The sequence below is a fragment of the Pseudorasbora parva genome, chromosome 23, assembly GCF_024679245.1.
Source record: "Pseudorasbora parva isolate DD20220531a chromosome 23, ASM2467924v1, whole genome shotgun sequence".
In the NCBI taxonomy this organism is placed as follows: Eukaryota; Metazoa; Chordata; class Actinopteri; order Cypriniformes; family Gobionidae; genus Pseudorasbora; species Pseudorasbora parva.
The window spans coordinates 1620973-1634066 of NC_090194.1; the positions used below are offsets into that span (position 1 = coordinate 1620973).

General features: G+C 38.6%; 1 protein-coding gene across 3 annotated transcripts in view; it reads left to right on the forward strand.

Moving 5' to 3' along the window:
* Nucleotides 1-13094, forward strand: part of ryr1a (ryanodine receptor 1a (skeletal)) — a 174182-nt gene that overhangs the window by 21644 nt on the left and 139444 nt on the right. For 2 of the 3 annotated variants that reach the window (XM_067432722.1, XM_067432723.1), the window contains exon 1: nucleotides 12546-12657. Coding sequence is in view for 1 of the 3 variants with exons in the window: in XM_067432724.1 (XP_067288825.1) it covers nucleotides 1967-2131; nucleotides 3813-3934; nucleotides 4774-4963; nucleotides 7723-7858; nucleotides 7998-8093; nucleotides 12334-12452; nucleotides 12524-12657 (962 nt within the window). In the remaining 2 variants the exon portion in view is untranslated. Of the gene's footprint in view, nucleotides 1-1966; nucleotides 2132-3812; nucleotides 3935-4773; nucleotides 4964-7722; nucleotides 7859-7997; nucleotides 8094-12333; nucleotides 12453-12523; nucleotides 12658-13094 lie in introns of those variants that run through there. The other variant, XM_067432724.1, reaches the window with a different exon arrangement.

Consider the following 13094-nt stretch of genomic DNA (forward strand, 5'->3'; position numbering starts at 1 on the left):
TTGTCCTTTCTGTGAACGTTTATGAGCTGATTTCGGCGTTGCCTGCATTTTCTCTCAGGCGGAGAATACACAAAGAAGCGGCGGCACGTATGACGTAGTGTGAAATTTACATCAGCCAATCAGATGTGATTTTCGGCTGCAAACTTTCGTGGTTGGTTAGTTCTACAAAGGAAATGGGCATATTTGGATTGTATAGTCTCTTACACAGCGCTGAGAGCTTTACAACGATACCAGGCATGTCATGTTTCTGTGAATGGAGACGGTACGGGAGCTCGCGTTAGAATAACTTTTGATGATTTCGGGTAGAACTCTAAAGGCGCAAGGTGACAAAATATAGTGAATTAACCACATTAATGTGTAATGTCGACATATTTTTTTATTTTGACATGAAAGCTTACATGTTAAGGGAGCAAACTGGCCCAAAATCTCAAAATTGACCACTCCATGAAAAACGATGTTTTCACCTGCCGTGTCTCGCCTTAATTCTATAAACCAGGGGTCTCAAACTCAAATTACCCGGGTGCCACTGGAAGTAGACTCTGGGTCAGGCTGGGCCGCAAAAAGAGTTTTTATCCAATCTTTATCCAAAGAGTATTTATCCAATCTTTATTATTAAGAGTTCTTCAACATGAATGTTTCTTCTGAACTTGAACATTACTTTCTGAACATGAATGGTTCATATAGGCTTCTCTTGCTTACTCGTGTTTTTTTTAATTAATATTGCCAATCTTGGATCTGATTATCCTTCGTCCTTCGCACCTATCTATTACCAACAGGTATGTGATGGTAATTGTGTACTAATAAATATGGCCAATAGAAATTAAATCATTATGTAATACTGAAATAAATGTTTTTATTTTTATTTAAAATAATAGACTAATTCAAAGCAAGGCCATAATCAGGTCAAACAGAACAGTGAACGAAATTCTAGGTCTAATTCTAGTTGGAAATAATCAATTTGGGACTATTTGCAAATAATATTTGCATTAATTGTCGTCAAATATATTATTAGTCCCGAGATTATTCGCATGAGTGAATAAATACGTACATCGGCTGCTTATATTTTAGTTCCTCACTGGTCTAACAGAAGACTTTTAGTAAATCGTCTCAAATGTTCAGAGTTCTAATCCGCTCATAGTTTTCTTCAAATGTTCATCAATGGTTGTATATTAAGAGCATGGACACGTTGCATTTTGTGTGCATGTGTGTGTGTGCAATTTAGTTTTGTGATTTCACTGGAAAGAATAGTCTCTCTCCGCAACGGCATTACGCGATATATTGAAGCGCTCGTCTGTGTGTGTGAAGACTGCACGAGCGAGCATGTGGGCGCCTGCGCGGACCAAAAGAGAATGTATATCCCGCCTACTTTGATTTGATTGGCCATTTGAGCGCCGTTAAACCACATTCATTTCGACTGTCTGATTAGCCTCTGTTCATGTCAATCACGAGGTGTCAACCAATTATACTGCACGAGAGAGGGCTGAGCTAACTCTCTCATATACACACACACGAAGTGAGGCATAAAGCGCGGCACAGGCACACGCAATGCCAAAAATGGTTTTCAGAGCAACGCGCGGGCCACACTAACACTAAACTTTGATGTCAAGTAGGGGGCCACAAAATATCATCCTGCGGGCCGCAAGTGGCCCGCGGGCCGGGAGTTTGAGACCCCTGCTATAAACTATAATACTGATCAGCCAACATTGTCCCTATATGATTCATTAAAAAAAGCTGATAACATCACTGTTTTCTCCAGAACGACTGTACAGCCAAATCAAATTTTGTTGCAATATTGTCCTGTTTATCACTGTGAAGCTGCTTTGAAACAATCGGCATTATAAAAGCGCTGTTTAAATAAAGTTGATTGATTGATTGAAGGTCTGTATACAGTTTTCAGCTTTATAGCCCTCTCTCTTTGAGGTTGTGCTTTTGAAAATAAAACTTCTTTTGTCCTATGACCGAGTAGGAGAAGATCGAGGTGGCTCAGAAACGTGACGTGGAGGGAATGGGGATCCCAGAGATCAAGTACGGAGAGTCCATGTGCTTTGTGCAGCATGTCTGCACCAGCCTTTGGCTCACATACGCCTCTGTAGATGCCAAGTCTGCTCGGCTCGGGCCGCTGAAGAGAAAGGTAAGAGATTTAACCTCACATACACCACCCTTTTAGTCTGGATGCCAGCCGAACTCAGCCCCGCCCACAACATCTGAGCTCTGGTTCGGTCTGGACTTGATCCATAGGAGTAATTATAATGCAGAAACTGACCAATGAAATCATCAGGGCGGACTTTAGACGATGATGGACAGATGATCAACATCACGTGATTTCAGACTCGATCGTAATCGGACGTTACCTCCCGATCAGGACTCGGATATATACGTATATTCTCATTATTTTTTGAACACATCAATAGTTATGCGGTGGCACGGAGTTAGACTCTTTTAACTCCACACAGAAACAGCAACGCGTGCGGCATGACGTCACTTTTGTTGTTAAATCCATAGACATCATATAGATGACCAATATGATGTCTGGTTAAATCAACCCTGCAGCACCTCTCTCAGAAACTGAAGCCTCTGCGCCTCCATCGCCCCCCGGTGGCCGGTCCCAGTATAGCCGCCCCTCTGTGTTTTCTAACGGACGCGAGGCAAACTAAACAATCAAATTAAACTTCAAATATTTTTTCCCCAAAGTTAGTAGGCATTGTAGGCAGTTATCATCACGATGATTTCATTTCAAGTGTTCGTTTTTTAAATACGTTTAGTTTTAGTTAGTTATCTGATGCTATAAAAACGGGTGTGTGACGTCGTGATTGACAGCTGAGATCGACGGCTTCTCTGAGTGAAGTTGACACTGAGGCACTAACTGACTTTTTTTGGGAGCAGATTCTTTAATTTAATTTAATTTAATTTAATTTAATTTAATTTAATTTAATTTAATTTAATTTAATTTAATTTAATTTCTACATTCCCATAACTGTTTATTTCACACCAACATAATTAATTGTTTGCATCTGTGAGAGTGTGGGCGGGCTTTTGATATCGCGGCTGTACTTCCTGCTCTACTGCGCAACTCTGGTCGCGGACTTTTTTTATATTTACTGTTGCACTAAAATCTAAAAGTGAAGAATTCGTTATTTATTACTTGATTGTTCAAGCTACCTCACAGAAGTGCTCTGTTTGTTAACAACAGAGTTGTTGAATGTTAAAATGAGTTGAATTAAAAAAAAATATGGAGCATCCTGGATCGTTTTTTCGCTCTTCTTTATTCTTTTTTATGTATTATAGAAGTATCGGATCGGGACTCGGTATCGGCAGATACTCAAAATCAAATGACTCTGACTCGAGGGCAAAAAAAACTGATCCGGACATCCCTATTCAAATCCTAAACAGAGAAATTGTTCGTATCTGCGTCACCTTCACTATTTCTCTCAGAAATGATGATCGTGTTGGGAAGTGCTCCGTGTATCCTTAAATCCTTTTTTTACAACACCGGCAAAGATTATTTATTCCATTGCGTCAGCTCGTTCTCTTCTGTCTTGTTGCGCTTTAATGGTTTAAAAGCATTTGCATGCATAAGAGTATGATCATGTAACAAAATACTAGCCAAAGGACGACAGGAAAAAAACGGATGCTTCATTAATTGCATTAAATATTCTTTACGTGTTAAACTGAAAAAAAATATTGCATGTGTTAACACGCTAATTTTGACAGCACTATCAAAGACATTTTTTTTTCTGATCAGTAGGTTAAATTCTCAGACCTAAAAATAAACAGATTTGATCAATTGTAATATGTGTGTTTGTTGTCCTCAGGCTATACTGCATCAGGAGGGCCACATGGACGATGCTCTGACTGTGGCTCGCTCTCAGACGGCTGAATCCCAGGCTGCTCGGATGATCTACAGCACAGCGGGACTCTTCACTCAGTTTATTAAGTACGCCCGCAGGTCTAAAATTGCAGCAAATTGTAGTCTTCAAGGATTCCTGAAAAAAATCCCGTTTTAAAGGGGTGGTAAAACGCATTCTTTCAAGGACTTGATTATGTTTGTGGGGTGCACTATAACATGTGTTCATGCTTCGTTTTGAAAAAGTTGCATTATTTTTCATATATTTGACCTTTATTCTACACTGCTCTGTGTAGTCCTTTGCTGTACACTGCAAAAAATGCTTTCCTTACGTAGTATTTTTGTCTTGTTTCTAGTCCAAACATCTTAACATTCTTAAAACAAGAAGTATTTACTAGACGAGCAAAAGTAATTGTCTTGTTTTGGGGAAAAATAACTTTAAAATTAAGAGAGTTTCTTTTTAAAATAAGATAAATAATCTGCCTAGGAGGTATGCAAAATAATCTTAATTCAAACAGAAAACAAAATTATTTTGCTTACCCCATTGGCAGATTATTTATCTTATTTTAATTTTTCTGCAAAAACTCTCTTTATTTTGAGTTATTTTTTTTTAAAGATTTTTTTTTTTTGTACTTGTCTAGTAAATGTTTCTTAATGTAAGAATTTTTTTGATATTTTGATTAGAAACAAGACAAAAATACTAAGTAAGAAAAGCATTTTTTGCAGTGCAGTCCTTAGAAATGGATTTCTTTCAAAGCAAATATCCCCCTTTGCTTTAAATTTTGAACGTCGTAACGTTGCAGATATTGTTTATGCTCAAACAGCAACATTACACACTAGCTAAAGTTAAAATGGTGAAATTGTGTTTGACCACCCATTTAAACCAGACCTGGTGACCATATAGTAAACTTCTAAGTGTTGTCTTACAGGGGTCTGGATGCTCTGAGTGGGAAGAGTAAATCTCCAGGTCCGGCCCCGTCTCTGCCTCTAGATTCCATAGTTCTGTCCTTGCAGGATCTCATCTTTTATTTCCGCCCTCCTGACGAGGAGCTGGAACATGAGGAGAAGCAGACCAAACTGCGCTCTTTAAGGAACCGTCAGAATCTGTTTCAAGAGGAGGTTAGACATGCTCGCATAAAATACATTTTATTTATACTAATTAGGGCTGTCCCCGACTAAGGATTTACACATTCGAATCAGAATTGTCGAATCTTTTTATGGTCGACTGATAGTCGAATCGTGTGCGTGTGCATGTGTGTGTGTGTGTGTGAATGCGTTGGGAGGGGCAAAACACTAGTCAGCAGGAGGGTAAAACTATTTTTATTTACCTTTAGACACTGCACACAGCAACAACTTTTAATAAAGCGACCAAAACTGCCTGCCAACTGACAGACGAACTGACAATGGCTTTTTTATTTTGGCAGAAATAAAAGGTAATGTGGTGGATAAACATTCGTAAAACGTTTTCACATAACATTTTAAAGCCGCGATCGAAATACAGAACATCACACAAATATATAAAAGAACATTTTGATGAATAAACCTAAAAAAAATACCTGCCTAGAGAGGAAAAGAACACTTTGAGTGCGTTTACATGCACGTTCATGCCGATTATACCTAAAGGGGGTCTCCAACAGAGAAGCACATTATATATGCGCAAGCTCAATTTTGACTTCTGACAGAAGGGCTGCACGATGAGTAGCAAAGGGTGAAATCAGTACATTGATGATTTGAGGGAAATATAAATCTAATATAAAACCTTGAAATGGCGCTCTATGACACGGCATTTTAAACAACTTCCTGGCTTCCACAAGACTTCCACAAAAATGGGCTGATTCCCTTATCAGTGCCCTGTCTACTGAACTAGGAAGCTGATCAAGACGCACCCAATGTGTTCGAATTTTAAAGGAAAGGCCACGTCTTTATAATAATGAGCACCCCAATATTGCCAAAATGCAGAGGTGTCAAGTAACGAAGTACAAATACTTCGTTACCTTACTTAAGTAGAAATTTTGGGTATCTATACTTTACTGGAGTAATTATTTTTCTGCCTACTTTTTACTTCTACTCCTTACATTTTCACACAATTATCTGTACTTTCTACTCCTTACTTTTTAAAAATAGCCTCGTTACTCCTCTTTCATTTCATCTTGTTTAAAAAAAACTATGCAGATAAATCGCATCATCCTGATAGTGTGAATTTGATTGTGGTTGAATGAGAAGTGTAAACATATACCATTCCAACACCCTATTGGTTACTACGCGATCCATCGAGCCTGCACATGACTCAAAGCACAAATCACACACGGTGTTGACAGATTGGGCGGGTTCCAGCGGACGAGCACGCACTTTCAGTCAATCAGCGATCAGCAGACAGACGCGCTCATTCATGACAGCCAGGTTTTTAGCGCGATAACTCGTTGTAGATGTATATTCAAGTGATCGCTATGCTAAAGTGGCATACATACAGTATATATATACACAAGCCGTTTCTACAGTAAGGAGCGGTAGAGTGAACAAACTCTCAAACGTGGATTACACCTGTGACTCGAAGACTCTTTATAAGTATAATCATGATTCCTGTCATAATATACACACTCAGGACATCTGCAACTAGCAACCCCAACAGCTGCTGAAAGAGGTTTGAATCAATGATGAATCAGTTTTGACTGGACTAAGTGCATGTCCTATGAACTTCACAAGGGTAGGCTACTGTAGTTTTGTCAGAGTAAAGGTAAGCGCATTGTTGTTATTTTTTTGTCGGCGGATTATTGTACAGTATCAATGAATTACACATTTTGGGTGTGGTGTGTTTTAACGTGTGAAATGCCTGTTAATTATGTGCTTTTTCCGATCTCTTATATTGGGCACTGTTTGCACTTAAAGTGGCTTCTTCAATAAAATATCATCACATTATTTTGGCAGTTTTGGTGACTTTTGAGCCCTGCACAGGCCCTGCACAATCCTTCTTATGACACACTCCTGCAGTCATTAAAATAGTTCAGCTTTATTTGTAATGTCCAAGTAGTTATATTTCGTTTAGTTTCTTTATTAAAGTTAATTTAGATTTTTTTTTGGATAATTTGTTTGTTTGTTAATTTTTTTTAAAGTGACAATCAAGCAGTCAGCGGCTGACAGTGGGTATGAGGTTAGGGGTGTAAAAAAAGTCAGGGCCCGTAGGACTCTAAAGCGTCGACTCAATCTGGCAACACTGATCACACATGTAGCCTACATTTACATTCCGATAAAGGTTATTCATTACTTATAGGCAACTAGTCATCATATCTTCCGCTTCAGGAAACATGTTAATGCTCAGCGGTACACATATGGTATATGTCCATTGTACTAAAATGCATTAATTTTCAATGGGTATATATGCGGCTGAAACAGGTAGCCAGTGCATCCCACATTTTTTCAACATTAACATTTTAATATAACATTATAGTCATTATGGCCTTTAGAAAAAAGTTTTTTGAGGAGGTGGGGTAGAGCACTATAGGCCCCTGTGGTTTGGCCTAAGCTTTTGTCTTTAATAGCATTTTTTTCCTTACATTACTTTTACTTTTATACTTTAAGTAGTTTTGAAAACCAGTACTTTTACACTTTTACTTAAGTAAAAAGCTTGAGTTGATACTTCAACTTCTACAGAAGTATTTTTAAACCCTAGTATCTATACTTCCACTTGAGTAATGTATGCGAGTACTTTTGACACCTCTGCCAAAATGGTATGTTCCTCGTTTCATAACACCCGTGAAGATTCGACTGTGAGATCGGTGGTCGAATCCAACGCCGCATATCGAATCTTCGACTATTCAGGGTCACCCCTAATAGTAATGAAACTATATTGTCTTTACATTCACTGCTTTTCTGTTGAATAGGGCATGATCACTCTCGTATTGGACTGTGTGGATCGGCTGAACGTCTACAACACTTCGGCCCACTTCTCAGAATTTGCTGGGGAAGATGCAGCTGAGTCCTGGAAAGAGATAGTCAACTTATTTTATGAGCTGCTGGGTAATGTTGTGTTTACTCATTACTGAATCATGTAATACAGACAAATCTCAATCACACTGGTGCACACTAGTGATGATTTACTGTTTTCAGTGTTTTTTTGGAAAACTTAATGCCCTTGCCATTTTGTTCTCTGCTATAGCATCTCTGATCAGAGGAAACAGGGCAAACTGTGCTTTGTTCTGTGATAATCTTGACTGGCTGGTCAGCAAACTGGATCGTTTAGAGGCGTCCTCAGGTAGGAATAATTTATTTAAGACTCCTTTGAGAGTCCTTCCACACAGAGGCTGTTTAAGAAGCTTTGTCGTAAAATATGTATGTAAAAGGTAATAAAGCAGGGGCAAATATAATTTAACATTTTCACAATCATGCAATTTAATCCTAGCAGCCACTGTGGAATATTATTACATTATAAATATATATAAAATAAATACACTATATTGCCAGAACCCCTCCAAATCACTGAGTTCAGGTGTTCAGTGCTCAAGCGTGGTGCCGTGATAGGCTGACACCTGTGCAATAAGTCCATTCCTGACATTTCCTCACTACTAAATATTCCACGCTCAACTGTTAGTGGGATTATAACAAAGTGGAAGCCATTGGGAACAACAGCAACTCAGACACGAAGTGTTAAATCCCAGAGCGGGGTCAGCGCATGCTGAGGTTCACAGTGCACAGAAGCCACCAACTTTCTGCAAAGTCGAGAGCTCCAGACCTCCAGACTTCTGTGGCCTTCAGATAAGCTCAAGAACAGCGGAGAGAGCTTCATGGAATGGGTTTCCATGGCCGAGCAGCTCATCCAAGCCTTACATCACCAAGAGCAATGCAAAGCGTGGGATGCAGTGGAGTAAAGCAGCCGCCACTGGACTCTAGAGCAGTGAGACGTGTTCTCTGAGCGACCAATCACGCTTCAGTCTGACAATCCCATGGACGAGTCTAGGCATGTGCCGATATCAATTTTTCATGTTGCGATTAATTGATGAAGTTTTATCACGATATACGGTATTATCACGATATTGAAATAAGTTGCAAAAAAAAGTGTTGCCATAGCATAACAGCTTTAAGAACTATTTTTGTAATAACAAAAATAACTGAATGTTTAAATACAATAATGCACCAAAAATATAAACAGCTCTGAAAAAAAATGAATAGACCCCTCGTTGAGAAATCAATGTTAAGTGGTCTCTTGATATTTTTCAGAGCTGTAAAAGTACAATTTTCAAACAGATTAAAGCAGCACTAGGTAACTTTTCAACCTTCATAATATATTTTTTAAGACTCTTGTGATGATAAATCAACTTACAATAGGTTGAATGACATGTCTGCCATAGCCTGATGGGGTCTGTATCGTTTTTAATCGTACTTTTAAACTTCGGGTTTCGGGTAGTAACCCGAGAACAAAAAGAACTACAAAATTCGACTGCTTTACGGCATATACGTCACTTCCACCAACACACACACTTCCTTACATTCGGACGTGCGAGCCCAACTTTGTTCGTCGGATAATATAGTCATGTCCGAAGCAGCACAGACACATAAGAAATAAAAGGTTTTGTTGGAGGAAAGCAATAAGAGGAAACGAAAAAGTGATGGGATTAAAGGCAGGACGAGGATCAAAATGTGACCAGCGTTTGCTCGTCGGCGTGAGCTGAAGGAGGCGTGCCCGACCGATGCTGTCCTGCTTGTTACGGTGAGCTACCACTCAAACATTGAACTGAAGTATCATATAGATTCTAATGACGCTGGCTTGTAAACGTGAGCATGGTGATTATTTGCCGTTTGAAAAAAATAAAACCCATGAAATTATATTCATATGACATGCTGAAGCATCTGCCACTGACTGTAACGTTACCTGGGATGAAGACGTTTCCCACGCGACGCCAGAAGAACTCGAAATCCTCTTGCAGTGTTCAGGGGAACTGTTAGTGCTGCACCGACCCGCGGGACGCTTTTATGAAGTTATTTGGCCCGCACCGCACCACTGTATATATTTTTACAACCCGCCGCGCACCCGCGACCATTAAATAGACATACGGGGTCCGCGGGTTATGAGACGACCCGCGCATCACTAGTTCAGGGCTATCAGGGCTGTCATGTCAACAAATGCACGCGCGATGGCATCCCCTGTTGTAGGATTACAGAGCTTACGACAGTAGTTGAGGACATTATTTTTTTCCAAACTGTAGGGGGACCCCGAGAGCAAAAGTAGCCAAGTGGGGCTTTAAATTGCAAAAGAATTAGGCTATAAAGAACAACAGGTAGGCTTACACATTACAATAAGGTCTGATTAGTTTATGCATTAACTAAGATTGAGCAACCGCTACATTTGGTACAGAAAGTATAATGTTTTTGGTAATGTTATTTAAGAAATACTGATCATTGTTAGTTTTATCTTAGGTCCATTAAAAAAGTTATTTTGATTTTGATTGTAATGTTATTAAACAGTAACTAAGAAATTTACATATAATGATTAATTCTTTATAAGTATTTTTCATTGTCAGTTTGGTAATAATGAATTAACATGTTAACTAATGAAGTCGTATGTCTCAAAGTTTTACTGAACAATAACAAATAATCAGAACAGTTCTAATCATTAGGGCATGTTGTAGTCCAGATTAAAACATAAAAATGTTTAAGTTTGAAAATAAATAGCCTATTAAGTCTTTAAAGTATTAAGTATTTGGTGCTGTGATGAACAACACTGAGATTACAAAAACGAATGGCTGTTTTAAAAACTACACACGTTTTTTGTTTGTTTGCTGGTTTCCGGGGTAACCGGCTGCATTCTGCAGTTCATCAGCGCCCTCTGCTGTCACTGAGCGGCACTTCAGCAGCGTGTCTCCTTCACCGGTTCAGTCATGTGCAAACGCACGTTGGGCTTGTTTATATCTGAGCGCGTGTCCCTTTGGCAGAATACAGCGGTGTTGAGCATTTATACGGCTGACGGGCAAAGTATTCTCGAGTGCATTATAAAAAAATTATAAATTGTTAATAAATTATTTACGATATTTTAAAGTGCCCACGATAACAATATCGTGCATATTCATTATCGTGATAAATCGCATTATCGAAAATCGGCACATGTCTAGACGAGTCTGGGTTTGGCGGTTGCCAGGAGAACGGGACTTTCCTGACTGCATTGTGCCAAGTGTTTGCAAGTGCCAAGTTTGGTGGAGGGGGGATTATGGAGTGGGTTGTTTTTCAGGGGTTGGGCTTTGCCCCTTAGTTCCAGTTAGGGCTGGGCGATATAGCCAAAAAAAATATCACTATATAATTTTCCATATCAGTCGATATCGATAAATATCACGATAAATGTAAAATCTTATTTCTTTAAAGTTTAAAGGCATATTTTTGCTCCTGAGTGAAAGATGTAGAAAACAGACAGTTATCTGTGATTTTAAACTATCCTTTATTGTCAAACCATGAGAAACACTTCTCAAACAGGTGAACAATTTATTAAAACTGAGGTAGATTTATTTATTAAAATCTTAATTGTGGTCAGCATTTTTTCTCGATGTATATCAATAATATCATTACTTAATCGTGTAAGTAGTAAAACACTAAAAACGCAGACGGGCAAAAAAAATAAAAACGGTCCACTGTGCATCTCTCTCTCTCACACACGCACGCGCGCATTTCATCGACACACACACACCTCACCGACAGTGGGCTGGTCGCGAGAGGAGGGAGAGAGCAAAGTTCAGTATTTGTGGATCTCCAGTAAGGGCTGTCTAGTCTATTTAATTCATTTTAAACATCGGATGAAATTATTTCTCTTTTGATACATGCGATGCTGAGTCATTAATACATCACCAAAGACAAACAATTATGATAGCGATGTTGGTAGCGTTAGCTTGTTGTAAGTCACCCACTGCAACTAACAAGGTGATAAGCCTGTGTGTGAATGTAGTTAATGTTCCCATTTACTGCTGTGTTGGCCTCAATGTTATCTGGAAGAACTTTGAAGAAGCACGATAATTTAATAATTAAATTCCGTGTGGTGAATGTGAAGCTCTACGATAAACAGTCCACATAGCCTTTGTCGCTGTTTTATGTCGGATGGGAAAATTATATTGTGATAATTATTGTTATCGTTTAGCGCCCAGCCCTAGTTCCAGTGAAAGGAACTCTTAATGCTTCAGCATGCCAAGACATTTTGGACAATTTCATGCTCCCAACTTTGTGGGAAGTTCATGTGCATGTAAAGGCAAGCATCCCAAAACTTTTTTTGTGAAAAATGTATATTTATTCCTGTGATCAAAGCCGAATTTTCAGCATAATTACTCCAGTTTTCAGTGTCACATAGAAATCTTTTTAACAATATAAATGTCTTTACTGACACTTTTGATCGATTTAATGTGTCCTTGCTGAGTAAAATAATTAACTTCTTACAAACCCCCCCCCAAAAATCTTACTTACCCCAAGCTTTTGAACGTTAATGTAAATGTGCATATTTTTAATCATTACATTTAATTCAGGCATTCTGGAGGTCCTGTATTGTATCCTGATTGAAAGCCCTGAGGTGCTTAACATCATCCAGGAGAACCACATCAAATCCATCATTGCACTTTTGGACAAACATGGACGCAATCACAAGGTTGATATCTTTTCTCAGTCTAGGTTTAGAGCTTTTCTTTACCCGTATCTGACCACATGCTCTTTTTCTAGGTTCTAGATGTCCTCTGCTCTTTATGTGTTTGTAACGGTGTTGCTGTGAGGTCCAATCAGAATCTGATCACTGAGAATCTGCTTCCGGGCCGTGACCTCCTCCTGCAGACCAACATCATTAATTATGTCACTAGGTCTGACTCGGTACAACCCAAATGATATATCATAAATGCACTGCAAAAAATGCTCTTCTTACTTAGTAATTTTGTCTTGTCTCTAGTCTAAATATCTAACAATTCTTAAATCAAGATGCATTTACTATTTAAGTAAAACGACATAAGATATTTTTTCTTGTTTTGTTGAAAATCAAAATGAAGTTTTGCTTAAAACAAGCAAAATGATCTGGCAATGGGGTGAGAAAAATAATCTTATTTCTTTTTGGGACAGAAACAAGATTTTAATCAGAAAGATTATTATTTTTCTCACCCCATTGGCAGATCATTTTGCTTGTTTTAAGCAAAACTTCATTTTGATTTGATTTTCAACAAAACAAGAAAAAATATCTTATGTCATTTTACTTATCTAGTCAATGCATCTTGATTTTAAGAATTGTTCGATATTTAGACTGGAA